The following is a 24,723-nucleotide window of genomic DNA, read 5'->3' as shown; positions in this document are numbered from 1 at the left end:
GGGGCAGATTCCGAGGTCAGGAGATCGAGACTATCCTGGCTAACACGCTGAAACCCCGTCTCTACTAAAAATACAAAAAATTAGCCGGGCGTGGTGGCACGCGCCTGTAGTCCCAGCTACTTGGGAGGCTGAGGCAGAAGAATGGCGTGAACCCGGGAGGCGGAGCTTGCAGTGAGCCGAGATGGCGCCACAGTGCTCCAGCCTGGGCGACAGAGCGAGACTCTGTCTGGTGGGGCGGGGCGGGGGGAAAGAAATGCAATGCCTTTAAAAACAGGCAAAGTTATTCTTCCACAAGAATGGCCACTCTCCTATTAAAAAATCTCTTCCTCATTTTATCCCAGAATGAGAACCAGAATTTTATCAGAAGTTGAGACCCCATAGCTATCCCATGCCCCTCCAGCAGCCACCAGCCTACCCTGCAGGTGCTGGTGATAAAGGAAAGATGGGGCTGACAGCTCAGAGGGATCAAGAACCGCCCAGTGGTGTCCAGNGGGGGGGGGGGAGACTGTGTGTTATTGTGGAAAGAGCGTGAGATTTGGGTCCAGAGAGCCTTGGTTTTGCCATTTAGGATGAACAGAATGACTTTGAGCAAGATACCAGTCAGAGCCCCAGTTTTCTTATTTGGGAAACAGGGATAAGGTATTACTTGCCTTACAGGATTGTAATTGGTATCAACTAATGTTTGCAAAGCGTTTTACATACAATAAAATGTTATACAAAACAAAGCTATTGTTCCTATTATAACAATAAGTAGAGAAGTGGTAACTGAACACTCCGGAGGACAGCTGAGTTTCTGTAAGACTTGAAGTAACCTTACCACTTAATTCATTAAACTGTCAACTGAATTTCTGCTAAGTCAGATATATTTCTAATAAAAACATGCATTCCTGCGCGTGTGTGCGTGCATGTGTGTGTGTCTGTTGAGAGCTTGATGAATGTACCAGCATATTCACTAACCACAGAAAGCTGTTCGTGTGACGTGAAACCCTGAGGATCGTAGCTTCAGAAACCAGAAAGACTTGTGTTTCACTAGGGTGGGAAATCACCATCAGTGGTCACATCGTGTACCACCCTTGCCAAGGATCCAGTCTGTAGGAAGGTTTAGACAGTATTGAAATGCAGTTTTTGACCCACGACAGATAACTTCTAATCCCAAAGTAAAGACTGAAAGCTTCACCTGTTTTTCACTATCAAATGCCTCAAGCTATAAATAGGTCCAAAGCTCATCTCTCTCCACTTAGCAGAGAAGGGTCAAATTTCAGGGGGCAAAGCAAAATAATAAAATGAATGTCAGGATATTTTATAGTGTCAGTCAGTCACCCATGGTCTCCTCTCTCTTCTTTTCTACTGTGCTATCCTAGAATCAGGGATTTCAGCAACAATGCCTCTGTTCAAACTCGCAGGTAGGTGTACAAAGTGTTTGGAGAGCTCAGGTTTTTTTTTCTTTCATATGCAACTGTTCCTTTAGCTAGCATATCAGCTTTGATCATTCCTTATTTGGGGTTCATGATAGCTTTAAAATACATTTCAGGAAAACATAAAATGTTTTCAAGGGTTTTTTGTTTGTTTTTAGTTTTGGTATGTGGGTAAGTTTCTAAAACTGTTATCATGTATGTTGCATCTTTGATGATCCCAGTAGAAATTCTGTGAAATATTGAATAACTATTCTGCTAGTCTAAACAAAACCTGCGCTGCCATAGCTCTGACACAGCTCCTACACGATGACTCTAGCTATGGTATTAGCTGAAAATCATGAACATGACAAAAATAACCCAATGTGTGTCTTCTGATAGTTCATGAGAATAGCTTTCTGTTGTCCAGGTTTGTACACAGAGTAATTTTTAAAATAGTAACGTTATAATTTTAAATGATAAAAGCAATACATGTTTCATGTGAAATAGAAATTGTGCTTGGCCGGCGGCGGTGGCTAAAAGCCTGTAATCCCACATTTTGGGAGGCCGAGACGGGTGGATGCACGAGGTTCAGGAGATCGAGACCATCCCTGGCTAACACTGTGAAACCTCGTCTCTTACTAAAAAAATACAAAAAACTAGGCCGCAGGCGAGGTGGCGGGCCGCCTGTAAGTCCCAGCTAGGGAAGGCTGAGGCAGGAGAATGGCGTAAACCCGGGCGAGGCGAGCTTGCCAGTGAGCTGAGATCTGGGCACTTCACTCCAGCCCCGGGCGACAGAGCGAGACTCCGTCTCAAAAAAAAAAAAAAAAAAAAAAAAAAAAGAAATTGTGCTGAAAAAATAAAAGTAATAAACATTCATTTTGAAAGTGTGGAAATTCAGTACAAATAATAATTTTATTTTTTACTTATTTATTTATTTTTTGAGACACGGTGTCACTCTGTTGCCCAGGCTGGAGTGCAGTGACACGATCATGAGTCACTGCAGCCCCAATCTTCTGGGATCTTGTGATCTTCCCACCTTACCCTCCTGAGTAGCTGGGACTACAGGCACGTGCCACCATGCCCAGCTAGTTTTTGTATTTTTTGTAGAGACAAGGTTTCGCTATGTTGCCCAGGCTGGTCCAAACACCTGGGCTCAAGCAATCTGCCCACCTCAGCCTCCCAAAGTGCTGGGACTACAAGTATTAGCCACTGCACCCAGCCAAAAGTAATAATTTTAAAAATCTGCACATCCATTATACAAAGATAGCCACTCTTAACATTTTAGTGTTTTTTCTTTTCAATCTATTTTCTGTGCAAAATTAAAGAATTTTTTTAAAAAGACACTGTTACGATTATATTGCACATGTAATTTTATATCCTGCTTTTGTCAGGATAATGTTTTGGCTTAACTTTACAACTTATCCATTTACCATGGTATCCCAAACTTTTCCTAAAAAACATTTTAAAAGACTGCATATTCTATTTTCTTAACTAATTCCTTAGGTTCTTTATGGTTTTGGGGTTTTTTTTGTTGTTGTTGTTGTTTGTTTGTTTGTTTGTTTGTTTGTTTTAGAGACAGAGTCTCGCTCTGTCATCCAGGCTGGAGTGCAATGGCGCCATCTCGGCTCACTGCAAGCTCCACCTCCTGAGTTCCCACCATTCTCCTGTCTCAGCCTCCCGAGTAGCTGGGACTACAGGTGCCCGCCACCATGCCTGGCTAATTTTGTATTTTAGTAGAGACAGGGTTTCACCATGTTAACCAGGATGGTCTCGATCCCCTGACCTCGTGATCCACCCGCCTTGGCCTCCCAAAGTGCTGGGATTACAGGCGTGAGCCACTGCGCCTGGCCTCTTTATGGATTTTTATAAGTATAAATGTGTTCTGATAACAATATTGACACTTAAAGCTTTTTCCATGTTTAAGGATGATTTCCAGAGGATAGCTTCTCAAATGGTTGTTTGGTAGGTATTACTAAATTGTTTACCAAATGAACTGTCAACATCATATGAGCGTTCCCATTTTTCTTCATCAGATATTTTTAAAAATCATACTTTATAGAGAGTGCCTTTTAAAAATGTTAAGAGACATATTAGAAAAGAAAAGAAAATGAAGAGCTGTATAATGACCATATTCCCAAGCTTTCTGATGGCAGCAAAGTGTAGACAAGCTGGAAGGCTGAGTTGAAATAACAGCAATCTACATGCGTCTACCCCAAAGCAGTGATTAATAGCCACGATGATTACAGAAAGTTGTTCACATATTTTATCTTGTTTTATTTTACTTCATACAGCTGAAGAGAAACGTGAGTATTGCATTACTTTTGTTGCCATTTGTCAGAGTATCAATTAAAGAAAATATACTATTCCTTAATTCAGAAACATGGCTATTTTTCAGCAGTGTTTATTAAATAATAGCCTTGAAAGTCAACAGAGATTCATAATGACCATAGCTATCCCATAGCATAGCAAATAAGCTCATGGTTTTCTGGATTCTAGTGTGTGTATAACGATATATTGTATATATATATGTATTATTTGGTTTTTGTTTATGTGTTTTGTTTTTGAAAGAAAACCTCATGGTGGCACATTTATTTATTTATTTATTTATTTATTTATTTATTTATTTAAAGATGGAGTCTTGCTCTGTCGCCCACGATGGAGTGCAGAGGTGTGACCTCGGCTCATCGCAACCTTCGCCTCCTGGGTTCAACTAATTATCTTGCCTCAGCCTCTCGAGTAGCTGAGATTACAGGTGCACACCACCACATCCAGCTAATTTTTAGTAGAGACAGGGTTTCACCATGCTGGCCAGGCTGGTCTCGAACTCCTGACCTCAAGTGATCCACCCACTTCAACCTCCCAGAGTTCTGGCATTACAAGGTGTGGGCCACCACACCCAGCCTGTTTAATATTTTGAAATAAATAACATAGATTAGCCAAAGGGGCCTATTGAATCACGCCTTAGTAAAGCAACTCCAGTGCAAAAAAATAAATAAATAAAAATAAAAGTAACATAAAATTGTGAATTTTGTGACCAGATAAAATAAAACCTATTTTATTTATTTATTTATTGAGATGGGGTCTTGCTGTGTTGCCCAGGCTGGAGTGCAGTGGCATGATCTCAGCTCACTGCAACCTCTGCCTCCCAGGTTCAAGTGATTCTCCTGCCTCAGCCTCCCAAGTAGCTGAGTTTACAGGTGCCCACCACCACACCTAGCTAATTTTTGTATTTTGAGTAGAGATGAGGTGTTGCTATGTTGGCCAGGCTGGTCTCGAACTCCTGTTCTCAAGTGATCCACCCACCTCAGCCTCCCAAAGTGCTGTGATTACAGGCATGAGTCAACGTGCCTGGCCTTAAAAACCTATTTTAGATAAAACTATAACTTTAGTTATCTATTCCCCTCAATCTCAAATTAGACTTGTCCTTTTGCTAACTGATAGTAGGTCTGCCTCTGAATTCCTTTGGGTGATGAGATGTGGCAGATGAAAGGCGTACAACCTTGTCTTTCCTACACATTAATAAAGCACTGCTGAGAAACAAGCATGTTTTTCTGGACTTGTTGGGTTAAGAAGCAAGCATGATATTCCTCTTCTCAAGAGTCTTGCGCTTCCGGTGTTAATAATAGTAATCTCCAACTTCTGTATAGTACTGCATAATTTTAAAGTATTTTTTGTGTAATCTTCATAAGAATTCTCTGAAATTGACATTATTATTATTAACATTCCCCTTTATGATAATGAACACTGAGGCTCCCAGTTACTATGTGGTTTGCCCAAGGCCATCCAGCTGTCATACACACATTTTCTTTTTTTATTTTTATTTTTATTTTTCTTGAGACAGAGTCTTGCTCTGTCGCCCAGGCTGGAGTGCAGCAGCATGATCTTGGCTCACTGCAACCTCCACCTCCCAGGTTCAAGCAATTCTCCTGCCTCAGCCTCCTGGGCAACTGGGATTACCGGCATGTGCCACCATGCCCAGCTAATTTGGTATTTTTAGTAGAGACAGGGTTTCACCATGTTGGCCAAGCTGGTCTCAAACTTCTGACCTCAGGTGATTCACCCACTCAGCCTCCCAAAGTGGTGGGATTAGAGGCGTGAGCTACTGCACCTGGCCTATCTACTTATCTTTTGAAATATAAGTTTCATTTTTTCCTTTCCATAATCACCACCGTTCCCTGAAGTATGTTTCATTTGTTTGTTTGCACTCTGTTGCCCATGCTGGAGTGCAATGGTGCGAACATGGCTCACTGCAGCCTCAACCTTCTGGGCTCAAACGATCCTCCCACCTCAGTCTCCTGAGTAGCTGGGACTTCATGCATATGCCACCATGCTTGGCTAATTTTTGAAAAAAAAAAATTGTGGAGATGAGGTTCTCACTATGTTGCCCAGTCTCCAAAGTCTCGAACTCTTGGCCTCAAACAATCCTCCCACCTCAGCCTCTCAAAGGGCTGGGATTACTGGTGTGAGTCACCATGCCAGGCCCACTCCCCGAGGTATTTTTGAAAAGCAGAGCTCTTGAATTAAGAGTCAAATTTCAGCTGTGGTTACATGAAGTCAAAACAAGTGGTTGATTCAGTGGAAGGAAATATCAACCATATAATTTTTGGTCATCGTGTAAGCTACTTCTCAAGAGTAGAGTTTCTACTTTTCAACTGTCTATAGTGGCTTAGAGAGATACGATCTTAGTAAAAACAATACTGTTTCGAAATAGGAAACAAATAGAAATGTGTAGTCCCAGACAATGAATGCTTGTTCTGGAAAAGCCAGATATCAAGCAAGTAGGATTTGGTTTCTGGGCATCCATTTCCATACTGTCCTTCCTGAGGCCTCCAGCACTATTGCTGCAGATCCAGCATGACTGACCAGTTGCATCATCCTCATTCTCATCTTCATAACCAACTGTCCTATTTCCATTTACCCTTCATGGTGCATGCAGCCTCTTCCAACTTCTGCTTGCCACTCTCCCTTGAGATGCATGTGCTTGCTCATGATGCTTAGGAAGAAGTGACACTATCTCTGGGGATCAGTTGGCAGTAGGGTGTGGAGGCATTCTCAGGCCATCGAATGCATTTACTTGGTGTTCCATTTGTTCCTTCATGGATCATGGTGCTTGCCAAAGGACTACTGATAGCATCCAAGGATGCTTTTCCATTTCAGGTGTTTGAGTTTAACAAGGCAAATAGATGCATCAAGTTTGGCCAACATAGTGGGCTTCTCTGTTAACTTTGCTGTAACAAACCAGGTTTTAAAAACTGGCTGACCTGACTGTTATTGTTGGGGAAGTTATGAATCAATTCCTATCATCTCCAATGTACATTTCATCACGTACTAAGTCATATCATTTATCATCTCATTCATAGTCCAAACCTAACCCCACACACCAAATGTCTGTTTGACCAATGCTACACATTACCTCATTCAATTTAATCTGGTGCTTTATTTGTCTTAAGGCATTTCCACATACACTATCTCACTTCGTGTCACAACAGTCTTGCCAGCGAGGTTGGGTAGGTATTAGTATTTCCACTTTACAGATAAAGAAATGGAAATAGAGGAAGGTGTAGGAGGTGTTAAGTGCAGAGCAGGGAGCTTGAACACATGACATCTACTTAATTTAGAATAGAAAAGATGGACTTTTGCAGGTCTGTATAGACATTAATGGATGGGGGCATCTTTCTCTCTGCATACAGTTTGCTCTGTCATCCTGTGGGGAATGTTTCTGTCTTCTACTGTTGCTCCAAATAGCTAGCTATTTGCCATTGTCATTATTGCTACCAGCTATTTGCTGGAAATACTAGGAAAAGTATTAGAGGTAATGATTATTCAGACAGAAAACACTGAGGATCTGGAGAACACAGTGGAACTTAACAGAAAGGCAGATACTTGATGGCCATCACCATCTTATTTGATGACACTGGTTTTCTTTTCTTTTCTATTTTGAGACAGAGTTTTGCTCTGTCACCCGGGCTGGAATGCAGAGGTGCAGTCTCCACTCACTGCAACCTCTGCCTCCTGGGTTCAAGTGATTCTCCTGCCTCAGCTTCCTGAGTAGCTGGGATTACAGGTGTGCACTACCACGCACAACTAATTTTTGTATTTTTAGTAGAGACAGGGTTTCACATGTTGGCCAGACTGGTCCTCAACTCCTGACATCAAGGGATCCACCCTCCTCGGCCTCCCAAAGTGCTGGGATTACAGGGATGAGCCACCGTGCCCTGAGACACTGGTTTTCTTACATCCTGAGGGTCTTGTAGGTTATTCGTTGCCAAACTAAGAAGCATCATCTCCCCTCATTTTAAGAATGGGAAAATTAGGGTATATACAAGTAAACTTGGCCTTCCAAAGGTCATTCATTATTGAGGCCCACGTCCACAAGAAATGGGACTTCCAGTACTAGGTAGTAAATGTCAGTGGTCCCCTCCCTGCATACAGCGGCGAATCACAAAGTTGTCTGGATTTGAAGAAAACAAGATTTGATGTGTGAGAGAAACACAGTATCTGTCTTAAGTAGAAGAAAGACCCTAAAATACACATTTATTTCTCAGAACTACTTAGATCACTGGAATCACTGGTTCTCCTTAGCAAGAGAAACTCCAAGGACCAATAATCCTATCCACATCTTCAAAACCATCAGAAAAACTCCACCAACCTAATGGGAAGAACTGTGCTGCATGGTTCAAACTATGAAATCAAACTTAGCCTTGCCAGAAACGGGTGATCTTACATGAGGTGCTGGTCCCACAAGAGCCCAGTCTCATCTTTAGGACCACCTTTAGGACTATTCCGAAATGTGCTACGAGAATCTGACCCATGTTTCTGAGAGCGTATTTTCAAGGCACCCACACAGAAACCCACTGAAAGGAGAACAGGCACTGAGCTCTGCGGTGTTTCAGGGACCCTGGTTGGAAAGCAGGGGAGCCATGCACGCAGCAGAGTCCCTGTCTCATGCCTTACACATAGCAGAAACTCTCAGATGACTTTTGAAAAGGGGCTTGAACACTAATATGTGAAAAACTCTTTTAGAAATTGATGATGTAACACGCAGCTTTGCTGAAAAAGTGTTTGCCTCTGAAGTCAAAGATGAAGGAGGTCGTCAGGAGATTTCCCCCTTTGATGTGGATGAGATCTGTCCAATTTCTCATCGTGAGATGCAAGCACACATATTCCATCTGGAGACTCTGTCCACCTCCATAGAAGCCAGGAGGTAAGTGGTGTAAACGGAATGCTTAGCATATTGGCACCTAAGGAGGGGTATCTGCCAGGGAAGATATGCTTTAATTTATCCAAATGATGTTCAATTCAGAGGAAGAACTCTGCCAGAGTTAGAAATTCCTAAGGCTGGGCACAGTGGCTCACAAGTGTAATCCCAGCACTTTGGGAGGCCAAGGTGGGTGAATGACTTGAGGACAGGAGTTTGAGACCAGCCTGGTCAACATGGTGAAACCCTGTCTCTACTAAAAATACAAAAATTAGCCAGGCAGGTGGTGCACGCCTATAATCCCAGCTACCTGGGAGGTTGAGGCAGGAGAATCGCTTGAACCTGGGAGGCGGAGGTTGCAGTAAGCCGAGATTGCCCCACTGCACTCCAGCCTGGGTCACAGAGTGAGACTCTGTCTCAAAAAAAAAAAAAAATTCCTTTTCCCCCCACACTGGATATGCTAGAGTGAGTAGAGTGAGGAGCCAATGATGAAAAAAGAAGAAAGCAGTGAGCCTCCTATCTCGTTCACATCTCCCTTGACTGAAGCCTCCCTACCCATCTAAGCAAGAGGACTTCGAGATACCATAGAATTATTTCAAACCAAAGTGGGCAAATGGCTGCTGTGAACATATTCAATTTACACACAACAATTATATAAACTGGGACACAAGAGTCTTCATCTTCAGACTCTGTCCCTAGCCAATCTTAGTGTTATGCTCCCTGACGTGAATCCTGCCTTCCAGTTAGTCTGACCACCTCCTGGCCTGAGGAATACTGCTCTCTATTTCTGCCCTCATGCCCTGCCCATCCTATGTCTGTGATGCATACTTGCTGCCTCCCCCAAGCAGGCTGAAAATCCCTCTCCACCAAATCTATTTTCCTTTATTTGAACCACTCTAGGATTCACTACTGGCCACACTTTTGTCCTCAAACCTCAAACCTATACTAACCACTTTGTTGGAATCCTCTCCTTAAGTCCTCCCCCGATCCCACCAGCTTCATGGGGAAAAGACTATACTGCTGTCTTTCTCTTGGTTTTACATCTTTAAGGAAAGAACAGCAATCCACCTCCTTTGGTGTCCCCCATAGGACTTAACATAGGACTTGGGTCAAAGCAATAAACTTGGGTCAAACTCAACAAATACTTGTTGATTTGAGAAAATAATATTAAATACCTTATAAGTTCCAGGTACTCTGCTAGGCATTGTGTACACATTAAATCCCATAGAAATCCTATAAGGTAGTCATGTTTGCACCATTTTTTTTAGGTGGATAAATGGGAGCTCCTTTATCTGTATTTAAGGAACATGAATAAAATGATACAGGTAGTAACTGACATAGCCTGTGTTTTCTGTAGTACCTAGACTGCCTGTTCAGCTGGGAGTGGATTGTCTGGGAAGAAGGTTGTCATGGTGAAGGTCTTCTAGGATTGCTAAGGCTGTTCCAAGGTAGACCAGGGGGAGGGGCACACTGTCATGTGTCTTCAGTGATTTCTCCTCCCACTATGCTTGGATCCTGTTTCTGATACCCAACCACATTTAAAATTTTACTTTTTGTTCTCAGAATAAAATCGTATAGAGAAACATCTATCTGTCACAGTGAAATGCCTGATGAAGACAAAATTAACTCTTACTTTTAAATTTTGAACCCAGAAAAAAGCGTTTCCAAGGACGGAAGACTGTTAATTTGTCCATTCCACTAAGTGAAACATCTTCCACCAAACTGTCCCACATTGATGAATACATTTCCTCATCTCCAACCTACCAGACCGTGCCTGATTTTCAGAGAGTGCAGATCACTGGTGACTATGCCTCTGGGGTGAGTTGGTCCTTGCCACTCAGACTTAGCAACCAGGAAGCCATTCAGCTTGACAGTTCTAGCTCCTTACCTTCTTCTCCTTCCTGTTGAGGGAGGTGTTAGCTCACCTGTGCTTTGTTACACTTCATTATTGCATTTCACTACTAATATGGTATGTCTTATATTTCTGTTGTTTTTATCATCCCACATAATTTATCCTCTATCTCATTTGCTTGCACATGGAGAATATGGAGTAGAATGCAGTGTGTATGTTACAGAATACAATGGACACATTTTGGCAAAAAGGATCAAAGAGAGCAGTAGAGTGGTCAAATCTCACTGATGTTATCATAAATCAGAAAAAGGGGCCTCTGGGGAGGCACGGAGTCTCTGGGGAAAAGAAAGACCCCAGCAGACTTAGGATAGTGAGAAGGGTTGCAGATAGCATAAACCAACCAAAGAAAACAGATCCAGAGAAAGAGAGAGGGAAGAGAAAAAAGAAGGAATCAGAGAAAAGAAGGAAGACGAGAGAGAGGTTAGAGAATCCTAATGAGGCTATTGTGTTTTGAGGAGCTGAACTCTCCAATTTCATTGCAGATGGTTACATAGTAGATCATTACTTGGAACAGACTCTAGTATGCCACAGGGATAGTAAAGTCAAGTCACAAACAACTTGACCTGCTTGTCTCATCCAGAACAGTTGGTCAATTAATAAATATCTGCCACAGGGACTTGCAGAATCAGCATTATATTGGTGAAACTGCTGTGCAGCCATCAGTCGATGCTCCAAATATAGTTTTAATGACCAGTGCTGGGTTCCCTTCTCATGTAACTGACCCACTTTGAGTCAGTCCTAAGATACTTAAATGTGACAGGGCAATTAAATGCACCTCATTCTTGCTTATTCATTTTCTATATAACATGGGTGCTCTCTAAACGTCAGGGGGTTTAGGCACTAAATAACTAAAAAGAAATGCCTAATAGAGATGAGTACAGGGGAAACACAGTTTGGAGGACTCCAGAATTCAAAATAACGTAAAAATTTGGAGATAAACGTCATACCTGCATGCTTGATAGAAATGAAAACAACAATAAAAACAAAGAGGTTAGGAGGACGAACAAAATGTACAGAAGTCAAGGAGTAGCTTCTCCTCCTGTGAAAGCTGGAGGGCACCTGAAACCTTGACCTGGAGACTGCGAAAAACGAAGTATGTTGCTGTGCCTGTTGGCTGAATGTGGGCTGCTGAGCAACACTCTACGCTCTACCTGGTTGTAGTCTGTACCCAAATCAGTCTTCACCCTTGTAATTTAAACAGAGGCAAAGGGGAAACCAGGGCTCAGTTCCCAAGATCATTAATTCCTGCTAAACACTTGATTCAATTTAATCAGTCTTTATTAAGCATCTCTTCTGTGCTAGGCATTGTGTGCTGAGAACATGAAGGTGAATGAGACCCAGCTCTCATTCTTGAGGACCTGATAGGCTAGTGGCCTATTAGGTGGCAATGAGCTACACGTGCCGTTGGAAGCATGGAAGCAGACCCCCAGGCCTAGCACCTGTGCCAGACTCTTTTGGCCAAGGTCAGCAGGTCTTTAAAATAGTTAAGCTAATTCAGGATCAATATTTGGACCTTAAACTATTGGGGACAAGCATATGTTAGTCCCACAGTAAAAGTCTTTGGGTTCTGATAATGAACATTCAGTGATTTCAAGTTATAACTACTTGGGCATGCCTGCCTGGCCCAGTCAGGAGTTGGGAATGGGGGCAGGGGAAATTTCCAGCAGCTCAAATGAAGCTTTCCTCTAGAATCTCTCAATTTTTACCCAGAAATAAAATCATCTAAAAGACTAACTTCTCACAGAATGATGTTGTGATCATCATAGCTGAAGAAGGCAGTGCATGGGTTTGAGAGATTTGTGATCCCTTATTCATCCCAAAATATTTCCCTCACTGACCAAGTGGTTTGAATTCTCACAATTTGAGTCACATAGTCTTTCAGTTGAGGTATTGTCTTTGTTTTGTTTTGTTTTGTTTTGTTTTGAGATGGAGTCTCGCTCTGTTGCCAGGGTGGAATGCAGTGGCACAATCTCGGCTCACTGCAACCTCCACCTCCCAGGTTCAGGCAATTCTCCTGCCTCAGCCTCCCGAGTAGCTGGAACTACAAGCACGAGCCACCACGCTTGGCTAATTTTTGTATTTTTAGTAGAGACAGGGTTTCACCATGTTGGCCAGGCTGGTCTTGATCTCTTGACCTTGTGATCCACCCACCTTGGCCTCCCAAAGTGCTGGGATTACAGGCGTGAGCCACCACGCCTGGCCTGAGGTATTGTCTTGTGCTTAAAATATTCACATGTACTTGGAAGGAAGAAAGTATATACCATGTTAGAATGGATTCTTTTAATCTTATTTGCTAGATAATCCCTGCTATGTAACAAAAACCAAAAACAAATACAGGACTATAAGGGAAAGACTCGTAGGACAGGTAAGAGACGAAAAAGCTAGAAAAGCTTCAGGACCTGCTCTGGGAGGGAGATTTTGGTCCCAAGTCAATTAAGAAGCAGCAAGGTGAGTGGTGAGGCTCAGAATGGGCTGTGATACACAGGAGAGCTGGGAGGTGCCAAGAATAAGCTTTACTAACTTCTCAGTTTTTCATGGGATTGACTCTGATATGATGAGTTTTTTTTTTTTTTTTTTTTTTTTTGGCAGGTTACAGTTGAAGATTTTGAAATTGTTTGCAAAGGTCTGTATCGGGCACTATGCATACGTGAGAAATACATGCAGAAGTCATTTCAGAGGTTCCCTAAAACCCCTTCCAAATACTTACGCAACATTGATGGTGAGGCTTGGATAGCAAATGAGAGCTTCTATCCAGGTAACAATTCTCTCACATAATGTAAGAAACATATCTTTTATTTAAACTATTAAATATTAAATTTAAAATATGCCCCTAGATTATAAGTAATCTAGTCTAAAAATACCATAGTAATAGTCATCTTTGGCCCCATTTCCTCATGTGTCCAATCACTTGATTCAGTCTGCACAACGTCTTTCTGAACTTTCTCTCTTCACCATTCCCTAAACCGTCATTCAGGCTTAGCCTTCTCCTTGTCCAGATAATTACAAGAGCTTCCTAACTACTCTGCTAAATTTCAATCTCACTCTCTTTTGGTTCATCTTTACTTTGGTGCTAATTTTTAAAACACAGATCTGAGCATATCCTTCTCCTGACAAGAACCTTTAGCTGCTCCTTGCTACCTACAAAGCAAAGTCCAGTCTTCATCCTGGCATTTCAGGCCCACATCCTCTCGCCCCCTAACTACATTTTGTTTGTTTGTTTGTTTTCCGAGACAAGGTCTCATTCTGTTGCCCAGGGTGGAGTGCAGCATCACCCTCTTGGCTCACTGCAACTTCCACCTCCTAGGTTCAAGCGATTCTCTTGCCTCAGCCCCCTGGGTAGCTGGGATTACTGGCGTGTGCCACCATGCCCGTCTAATTTTTGTATTTTTTGTAGAGATGGGGTTTTGCCGTGTTGGCCAGGCTGGTCTCAAACTCCTGGCCTCAAGTGATCTGCCTGCCTCAACCTCCCAAAGTGCTGGGATTACAGGCATGAGGCACCACACCTGGCCTGTTTATTTTTGAACTTGCACACTCAACCTACTTCTTTCTTTCTTTCTTTTTTTTTTTTTTTTTTTTTTTTTTTTTTTTTTTTGAGATGGAGTCTAGCTCTGTTGCCCAGGCTGGAGTGCAGTGGCACGGTCTCAGCTCACTGCAAGCTCCGCCTCCTGGGTTCACGCCATTCTCCTGCCTCAGCCTCCCGAGTAGCTGGGACTACAGGCACCCGCCACCACATCTGGCTAATTTTTTGTATTTTTAGTAGAGGCGGGGTTTCACAGCATTAGCCAGGATGGTCTCGATCTCCTGACCTCGTGATCCACCCGCCTCGGCCTCCCAAAGTGTTAGGATTACAGGCGGGAGCCACCACGCCCAGCCCACTCAAGCTATTTCTGAACTTACTTTCTCTGTTCCATCTTTATACTCTTGGTTCTGGTTGGAAATAGTTCTCGTTCCCTGCATAGTTCAACACTTTCCTGCTCCTGGATTGCTGCTTTGCTTCCCTGTGCCCAGACTGTCCTTCCTCTCACTTACTCACCACACGTCCAAGTCTCTAGAGCCAACCCAAACTTTCAAGAGGCAGCCCAAATACTATCATTTCTTGCCTTCTGGATAGATGTAAACTACATATTCTGACTTTCTATAGCACTGTATTTACTTATCTCAGTTTTTACTTTCTGCCTTGTAGAAAGTTAAGTACATATTTTTCAACAATCAGATTTTAATAATTTTACAGATTTCTATTGTGTAACTGGAACATAATTGATTTAATTCCTATTTTAGGCAATTAAATTTCTGACTTTTAAAACTTGTTTCTAAAAGGATCTTTATATACACATCTTTATATACACATCTTCCTGTAATTGTCTCATAATTTTAGGATTATATTCCTAGAACTAAAATTTCTGGGGAGGCAAATATTTTAGATTTTTGAGGCCAGGCGCGGTGGCTCACGCCTGTAATCCCAGCACTTTGGGAGGCCAAGGCAGGCGGATCACGAGGTCAAGAGATCGAGACTATCCTGGCTAACACGGTGAAACCCCGTTTCTACTAAAAATACAAAAAATTAGCTGGGTGTGGTGGCAGGCGCCTGTAGTCCCAGCTACTTGGGAGGCTGAGGCAGGAGAACGGCATGAACCAGGGAGGAGGAGCTTGCAGTGAGCCGAGATGGCATCACTGCGCTCCAGCCTGGGGGACAGAGCGAGACTCCATCTCAAAAAAATATATATTTTTGAACTTCCAAATTGTAATATTATTAAAGATTCCCAGTTCCACAACTTCCTGTCTGTAATTCCTTTTAATATTAAAATCATATTAAACATGTCTCCAGTTTGGTAACTCATAACAGTGGTTTACCCATCCTCTATAGTATTGACATTTAGTTTGTTTTGTCTTTACTTCCCCTAAGTTATGCTTTAATAGTAATTATATCATTAATAGTGAGCTATTAATCCTTAAGTATAAGGATTTCAAAATTAATATTTGATGTAGCAACATGCTGTTTCACTTCTCTTAGGTTCCTTTTCTCCCAATTTTGAATAGGAAATGTACAGACTGTTTTTTTTTTCTATGCTATTTTTCTCACTTTGGCTGCTGTAGGCATCACTTGCGAACAGGAGACTTTCTGATGCCTTCCTTGGGCACAGTAGTGAAGAGGCATAAATGACCATACTTGTTGAAAGTAAAAGGATGAATTCTTAAAGGCTCTGACAGTGTGAAATGTGTTCATGGCTTCCTTAGGCTGAAACTGCTAGCAGTGGAAAGAAGGGAACACATCCACTTAATCTCTTCTCAATTCCTTTAGCAGAAATTGTATGTGCTTTAAAAGGTGGGAAAAATAATTCTCATAAGAATTATTACTGTTACAATAATAATTTATTTTATATCTCTTTTTTACATTAAAACCACTTTAGGTGGAGCACAGAGGATTCTTAGGAGAGCGAAACTATTCTGTATGATACTGTAAGAGTGGATATATGTCATTATACATTTGCCAAAACTCATAGGCTTTGAGTGAACCCTAATGTGCACTATGGACTTCGGGTGATTATAAGGTGTTAATGTAGATTCATCGGTTATAACAAATGGACCCTCTGATGCAGGATGCCTACAGTGGAGACTGGCTGTGCGTGTGTGGGTGCAAGGGCTGTGGGGAAACTGCATTTTCTTTTTTTTCTTTCTTTCTTTTTTTTTTTTTTTTTTTGAGGTGGAGTTTCACTCTGTCACCCAGGCTGGAGTGCAGTGGCACAAACTCACTCACTGCAACCTCCACCTCCTAGGTTCAGGAGATTCTCATACCTCAGCCTCCTGAGTAGCTGGGACTACAGGTGTACACCACCACACCCAGCTAACTTTTGTATTTTTAGTGGAGATGAGGTTTCACCATGTTGGTCAGGCTGATTTTGAACTCCTGACCTCAAACAACCCACCTACCTTGGCCTCCCAAAGTGCTGGGATTACAGGCGTGAGCCACTGTGCCCGGCCTGGAAACAGCATTTTCTACTTAATTTTATTGTGAACCCAAAACTGATCTTTAAAAGCCTATTTCAGAAAACATTCTAAATTAAGTCTAATGAAAAAGATTGGCTTAAATAAGCTAAAGATCTAAACTCTATTTTTTTAACTGTAGTTTGACTTTTATTCTTATCTCATTATCTAAGACCTAATAATATGCTCTAAACAGAAAGCCTTTGATGACCAACTTCAGTAAATAACGAAGATTGTTTCTAAGTAGTATATCGATTACTTTATGTAAACAGTTCTTCCAAATAAATTGAAAAATCATTCTTACACTAGATAACATATTATTTTATTTTTCTTTTTTTGAGATAGGGTCTCCCTCTGTCACCCAGGCTGGAGTGCAGTGGTGTGATCTCAGCTCACTGTAACGTATGCCTCCCGGGTTCAAGTGATTCTCCTCGAACTCTCTACTCCTAGCCTCCTGAGTAGCTGAGATAACAGGTGTGTGCCACCACAGCCCAGCTAATTTGTGTATTTGTAGTAGAGACGGGGTTTCACCGTACTAGTCAGGCTGGTCTCAAACTCCTGACCTCAGGTGATCCACCTGCCTCGGCCTCCCAAAGTGCTGGGATTACAGGCACAAGCCACCACGCCCAGCCAACATATTATTTTTATAGTTATTTTATACTATTAAGTCACCTTTGAAAAATAATGCAAAATAAAGGTTAGCTTTATAGATAATTACAACTTAAGTACTGAATTCCAAGCTAAAGAGACGTTGTAGTATTTCAGATTTTGGTTATTTTTATGTGGTCGTTCATCCTATGTGCTAATATATTACTCTGTGCTTGATTGAAAAAGTCTTTACTCCTCCTGTGAAGAAGGGAGAGGACCCTTTCCGAACAGACAACCTTCCTGAAAACCTGGGCTATCACCTCAAAATGAAGGACGGTGTAGTTTACGTCTATCCTAACGAAGCAGCAGCCAGCAAAGATCAGCCTAAGCCACTTCCTTACCCAAATCTGGACACCTTCTTAGATGATATGAATTTTTTACTTGCTTTAATTGCTCAAGGACCTGTGTAAGTGTTTAGCGAGACCTAAACAACTAGTACTATGACTACTGATAGTAAGACTAAGTGTTTACTAAATGCTTACTATGTTCAAACACTATATTAAACCCTTCATGCACATTGTTCCTTTTATGCCTTACACTTGCTCTGTGAGGTGGTTATTTTCATAATTTCAGTTTTATGAGCTAAGACGTTGATGAGTTAAGTAACTTGCCAAAAGTGACACAGCTGGGTGAGCCAGGATTTGCGCTCGAATCTGCTGACCCCAAAGCCAGGGCCTTTAATTTTGAACAACACTCTCTCCACGGAGTTTTAAGATATCTTTCCAAGTTCTCCCTCATTATTATGTCCAACATTGTTGAAAAGATTAAGCCCTTGGAGCCCACTACTTCTCAATGAGATTAACTGAAGAGTAAACTGAAAGGTTTGTTCCAATAATTATTTCCTAGGAATGGTAAAGGTCCTGATAGTTTGGAAATTGTGACTGTTTTCCTTGAATGTCTAAAACTTTTTGGAATTATCTAATTTTATTTTTCACAGTAAGACCTATACCCACCGGCGTCTGAAGTTCCTCTCCTCCAAGTTCCAGGTCCATCAGATGCTCAACGAGATGGACGAGTTAAAAGAGCTGAAAAACAACCCCACCGAGATTTTATAACTGCAGGAAGGTAAACATTTTAGTTGCTCTGAGGTAATTCCTGGGCAAAAGCAATCCAATTATTTATTGAGAAGCACAAGACAACAGTGTGTTTCTGATTAATCTAAGATTTCTACAGGTTTGGTGGACTTCAGTAAAAGTAGATGACAGATTATGTCTAATGGGTTAGAGTTAAGTGCCATTTCTACTGTTTTCCCCACAGAAAGGTTTGCCACATTTTTGGCATAAAAAATTATAGTTATCATCAAAACAAAATAACAACCAAAAAAATCAAAATGACCATTCTAGAATTTGAAAGATCTTCCCTCTAGTCCTTTTTCTTTGAATTCCTGACTGTAAGACCTTGGAGGAAGTGATGACATATTTTCATTTCAGTCCTCATTTGTCAAATTGGGAACTAAATCTGCACAGTCCAGTTCACACGAGGATTGTGAATATCAAATGAGCTAGCCTAGAGACTGTGAAATCCAATCAACTAGAAACACTTTCAAGATGTATTCCGACCATTAAAATGATTACAAGGAAGTGGGAATAGGAAATGTATGAGCAGAGATTCAGGCCCAAATCCTGGCTCAGCTGCCTCTACAACTTTGGACTAATTACTTAATCTTCTGAAATTTCAGTGTATAAAATTTAGTTATAAGAATATCTACCTCATAAAAGCCATCACCGTGTCATGGCTTCATAATTTCAATCCTTTATCCTGAGAGGCTGAAAGTTATGGTAGTGACTTCACTTCCAGCTGTGCTTCAGGAGTGAAGAATGGTCCTGAAGAATGTGTGGATCAGACGTAGGAAGTAAATTGGATGTACAGATATACGGAAGGAGCAAACATTATTATTGCATCTAGCCAAATCTTCCACATCCTCACATGGGCACATCACAGTTGTAACGGGTTTTTTATTGCTGGACCACCTCCACCAACTGTCAGCTCACATCCTCATTATTTACTTTGTCCCAACACAGTGGGATTTGCAGCACCATATCCTCTAAACAGAGTATCATAACTAAGGCTGATTGATGTTTTTTTCTTTCTTTGAATGTACATACAGGTGGACACTCATATCCATGCAGCCGCTTGCATGAACCAGAAACATCTCCTGCGTTTTATTAAGAAATCTTACCAAACTGATGCTGACAGAGTGGTCCATAGCACCAAAGAGAAGAATCTGACCCTAAAGGAACTTTTGTGAAATTAAAATGCATCCTTATGACCTGACTGTTGATTCTCTGGATGTTCATGCTGTAGGTTGAAATGCCAATGTCAGTTTCACTCTAATACTCAGAACCTCACGTGTCTTTCTCCTACAAGCCCTCCCTTCTCAGAGCTCTTTTAACTATCTTGGCTTGCCACGATGCCTGAAAGCACCACAGACAATTTTGAAGTTTGCTCATTGTCACCTGTCCCAAATTCCATTCTTGGAGCCCAATGCCCTCCCCCACTACCAGACCCCAGTTCTGCTTGACTATTTCCTAGCTCTCTGTGTCCAGACAGCTCTGGTAATAATACATTTCTGCAATTTTTCCTGATTCAGGGACGCCAGACCTTCCAGCGTTTTGATAAGTTCAATGACAAATATAATCCGGTAGGAGCAAGTGAGCTACGGGACCTCTACTTGAAGACAGACAATTACATTAATGGAGAATATTTTGCCACTATCATCAAGGTGAGGAGGAACCAATCAGATCTATGGTACCTGGCATCATTCTTGAAGAAAGGGAAGAAGGAAGGAAGGAAGGAAGGAAGGAAGGAAGGAAGGAAGGAAGGAAGAGAGGGAGGGTGGGAGGGAGGATGCTCTCCCTGGGTCCAAACACTACACAAATGAATATAAGAATTTCTTCTGAAACATCCACTCTAATGATTTTTAAAGACCTCTATTCCTAAGGTAGAGAAATTAAGGGTGTGGTTTTGAGACTGATTAAGGACCTAGCCTTTTCAGATTCTGAAAGGAAGAGTTAGAAAGGGAATCTCCTCTCCCTAGACCCCAGAGAAACTTGTGGGAATCCCTGGCTTGAACTTCTCTCTTGGCTTTGCAGGAGGTAGGTGCAGACCTGGTGGAGGCCAAGTACCAGCATGCTGAGCCCCGCCTGTCTATTTATGGCCGCAGTCCTGATGAGTGGAACAAACTCTCCTCCTGGTTCGTCCGCAATCGCATCCACTGCCCCAACATGACATGGATGATCCAGGTCCCCAGGATCTAGTATGTACCTCTAGAAACTCTAGAGCCTGCACTTGTCTCATCTGCTTCAACTCCCCTGTATGAACAAGGAATGTGTTGCCCATCTAGATAGAAATCAGCTTTGTTAAAACAGCATTCATTATTGGGTCCTGCATGCTTGGTTTTGTCCACTCTGGGTACAGCACTCTTAACCACAGACACGAGTTAGGAAGATCATTTCAGTTCAGTCCTCTAGCTTTATGAAGATCATAAATAACTTACTGAGAATGATTAAAACTAAGATAGAATAAGAACTATGTAGTTTGGTATACATTGTCTTTCACCTGGTCTTCTCTGTGTCAAGTCCATTCTTTCCCATGCTCATCTCTACTGGGATGTGGCTTTCTTGTATCAGAACCTTTACTACTGTCTGTCAATTGTCCCACCTACAAGTGCTCAAGTTCTCCACAATCAAAGAGTATTTATCAATGGTATTGCTGAGGATGTCATCTCCCTTTCATACCCTCTGCTCTCATTCATCACCTTCAGGGATGGCTTCTCTTTCGGTTTGTTCAGTATCATTGATCTTTTATCTAACTTAGGTGTTTATGTATTTTCTGGCTGCCTGTCTTTGTGTTCTGTGTGACCTACTGCAATGTAAGAGTTTCATCCTGTCTCTTTAACCAAAAAAGCAATTTTTTGACTGGGATAATACTTCCTGTCTAATAGGCAGAGAGGCAGTAGGTTGGTTAGGAGTACAGATTCTGGACCGAGAGTAGCGATACTTGAATCCTGGCTCTACCATTTCGCTGTGTTACCTTGGGTTAAGTCATATCACCCCATTGTGCCTTAGTTTCATCATCTCTAAAACAAGGTTAAAAACAATACCTAACTTATTGAGTTGTTACGAGGATTACATTAGCTAATATTTCTGGACACTTAGAAGAGTGGTTGGGATATATTAACTGCTATATAAGAGTTTGTTAAATTGCAGACCAGAGGTATTCTTGGAAATCATTTCATGCTCACTGTCTTGTAGCTGCACACATATATTGAAACTTTTATGACATACTTGCTATATTTCTCTATGAGGACTTAGCTGTGAAGGTTTAGTTTTCTTATGACAAAGATTTGTAAAAAAGATGGGGGAATAGGGTACACCAAAAAACTTTTACTTCCTACGTGCAGCCCAAACTGAATCCCTCTCTATAGGGGACCAAGAAGAATGTATGAGGAGCATGGACCTAGGATAGATATACCAAGTCTTTTCCTGTGCAAGACATTCGGTCCTCTGGTTCCCTCATACTAGGGCTATCAGTCCTAAAAATCATTTTTTCTCCTAAATTCTCTTAATTCTTGCCTCTAGTGATGTGTTCCGTTCCAAGAATTTCCTTCCACATTTTGGAAAAATGCTGGAGAATATTTTCATGCCAGTGTTTGAGGCCACCATCAATCCCCAGACTGACCCAGAACTCAGTGTCTTCCTCAAGCATGTAAGCATGACCCTTCAGGCCTTCATACTGCTGCTCATGAACCCACCTTCCTACCTGGTTATGATGAATTCTTGGTGCTTATCTCTTTATGTTTGGTCTGTGCCTTTGGACCTGAAAGTTTGTATGAGGACTGGGACCCTGCAGTTGGACTGAACCCATTGCATGACTCACTTTTCCTAACAGATCACTGGCTTTGACAGTGTGGATGATGAGTCCAAACACAGTGGCCACATGTTCTCCTCTAAGAGTCCCAAGCCCCAAGAGTGGACATTGGAAAAGAATCCATCTTACACTTACTACGCTTACTACATGTATGCAAACATCATGGTGCTCAACAGCCTGAGAAAGTAAGCAGGAGAGAACTGGAGCTAGGAGGGTCTATTTGACACAGCTCTTTCCACATATATTGGCACTAAAGGTGGTCAAGGGTCTCATGCATTACTGTGATGGTTCCAACGGGCCCAAATCAGAAATTTCCTTCTCTTAACTTTTTTCTTCAATTTATTTACTTAGGGGCAGAGATTGATATTTTGATGCTTTCAATAACTTTCACAATTCATTTTTTTGGGGGAGAAGTTTAGGAATTTATACTAATCATTGTGTAATTAATTATAACACTTCATATATTTTACCCTTCTTGATATATTTGGGTAAGGAATAAGTAGAGGAATATTATACTGGGGTTTTCTGGAAACATTTCTCCCTTAAAGTTTGAATAGAATAGAATAAATGATGAGATGTTGATATTGGTAAATTTCCTATTGAGACTGAAGGTATTTCCATCCAGGCAATCAACACTTGATTTACTTCCTTACCCCCATATCCTCTGCTGCCTCTTTTTAGAAACTTTGTATTTAGAAAGAGTTAAGATTATGATTTGGGACTGTTTTGCTGAATCCTTTGGAGGGCTTACTTCCTTCCAGAGTGTTCGTTTTTCTACTGAATTTTCTTGTGAATCACTCCATACTCAGAACCTGTGATTCCAATAGCAGTTCTATTTCCCCAGGGAACGAGGCATGAATACGTTTCTGTTCCGACCTCACTGTGGGGAAGCTGGAGCCCTCACCCATCTCATGACAGCATTCATGACAGCAGATAATATATCTCATGGCCTAAATTTAAAAAAGGTGAGTTGGAAGCTCTCTTCTTAATTTTTACATTGGAGCTAGAGGAATCTTTTTTCCCTTAGCCAAACATACTGTCCCAAGTCATTATCGACACTGGAATCATATTCAAGTAGAGCATGAAAGATTTTTTAGTTTAGTGCAGTTCATTCTACAGAGAGGAGTAAAGGGACTTGCTCAAGATTACCTTGCTAGTTGCTGTTAGAGATATGTTAACACAGATCTCCTGACTTCTAGCTTAGAATCCTGACAAGGGATAATTCAGAGATGGCCTGGCTTTCCTTAAGCTAGTTTTTGCCAGATTTCTTGTTATAGCATGCTTCAAGATGTTTTTTGTGAGAGTCAGAGCTTTCTTGTAGAGAGAGGGGAAAAAAAAGAATGTTTCAAGGCAAAGTCTTTTGCCTGAGACAGACCATCTAACGTAGGCAATTATAGATCGAATAAACAATCTGGTTTAACTCACTGCTTCTGAAAATTAATGTATCCTAAATACATTTATCCTAAATAGCATTTACATTGAAAAACTCCTAAATTCTCCTTACTAAGGGACTTGAAGAACAAGTGATAATTTTGTTGAAAGCTGAAGCTTAAGGCAGATCATGAGATTGTAGTGTTTCTAGTTTGTATTTCTTTTTCAACATCTTTAAGTATTTTTTCACTTTTCTTTTTCAGAGTCCTGTGTTACAGTACTTGTTTTTCTTAGCCCAGATTCCCATCGCCATGTCACCACTAAGTAACAATAGCCTATTTCTAGAGTATGCCAAAAATCCTTTTTTGAACTTCCTTCAGAAAGGGCTAATGATCTCACTGTCCACAGATGACCCAATGCAATTCCACTTTACTAAGGTATAGTATGGACTTGGGCAATACAAGTGTATTTTGCTGAACTGTTTTTTCCCACCCAGAATTTGAAAGTCAAATAAAGGTATTTCACTACTTTCTTTTGTGCAGGATACATATTATTTATTAATTCATTCCTCTTTTTTCCTTGTTTAATAATTAACTGCAGGAGCCCCTAATGGAAGAATATGCTATTGCTGCACAAGTCTTCAAGCTGAGCACCTGTGATATGTGCGAAGTAGCAAGGAACAGTGTCTTGCAGTGTGGAATTTCTCATGAGGTAGATCTGTCCTCAAATGGCTTCCCTTCTGAGTATAGGGTCTGCTAACTTGAATACCGAAAAAGTAGATGGGAAACACATGTGGAAAAATTGGCCCACGAATTACATGCAGTTACTATGGACAAGGACTAGAAGGGATTATTCTCTTTGCCTATGCCTTTTGGGCAAGGGAAGTAAAATACACTTGATTACTCAGCAGACTGTGAACACTGAGGCACTAGATGAGTGCTTTTAATGGTTTATTATTATTCTTCTTTTGTCAGTGGCTAACATAAGGAAGGAATTTTTGTAAAGAATGCAATTATTGTCTATACCAGTGTGAAAAGAGACAACGATCATTCTGCATCCTTTTCTCTTATAGGAGAAAGTAAAGTTTCTGGGCGACAATTACCTTGAGGAAGGCCCTGCTGGAAATGATATCCGGAGGACAAACGTAGCCCAAATCCGCATGGCCTATCGCTATGAAACCTGGTGTTATGAACTCAATTTAATTGCTGAGGGTCTTAAATCAACAGAATAAAAAATAAATAAACCAAATAATAATATGAGTGAGAATTTCATTGTAGAGTTTGAATAATAATAGTTACCTCTTAATTGAGTCCCTACTATAAACCAAGGACAATATTAGATGTTCCACT

At 41.3% G+C, this 24,723-nt stretch overlaps 1 protein-coding gene across 1 annotated transcript; it reads left to right on the top strand.

Moving 5' to 3' along the window:
• Positions 1 to 1,267: 1,267 nt before the first annotated feature.
• On the top strand, positions 1,268 to 24,622 carry AMPD1 (adenosine monophosphate deaminase 1). Its single transcript, XM_017869784.1, is given in 18 exon segments — positions 1,268 to 1,403; positions 3,686 to 3,697; positions 8,418 to 8,598; positions 10,245 to 10,410; positions 13,094 to 13,259; positions 17,321 to 17,540; positions 18,072 to 18,179; positions 18,181 to 18,199; positions 19,242 to 19,372; positions 19,374 to 19,434; positions 19,725 to 19,856; positions 20,227 to 20,390; positions 21,715 to 21,841; positions 22,025 to 22,188; positions 22,848 to 22,968; positions 23,638 to 23,811; positions 23,975 to 24,085; positions 24,447 to 24,622. Coding segments are annotated over 18 exon segments (2,238 nt in total). The 5' UTR covers positions 1,268 to 1,381; the 3' UTR covers positions 24,606 to 24,622.
• Positions 24,623 to 24,723: the final 101 nt, after the last annotated feature.

Source organism: Rhinopithecus bieti, unplaced genomic scaffold (assembly GCF_001698545.2).
Source record: "Rhinopithecus bieti isolate Rb0 unplaced genomic scaffold, ASM169854v2 scaffold_3040, whole genome shotgun sequence".
NCBI lineage: Eukaryota > Metazoa > Chordata > Mammalia > Primates > Cercopithecidae > Rhinopithecus > Rhinopithecus bieti.
The sequence above is the reverse complement of the archived record's forward strand: the minus strand, read 5'-3'. Positions and strand labels throughout refer to the sequence as shown.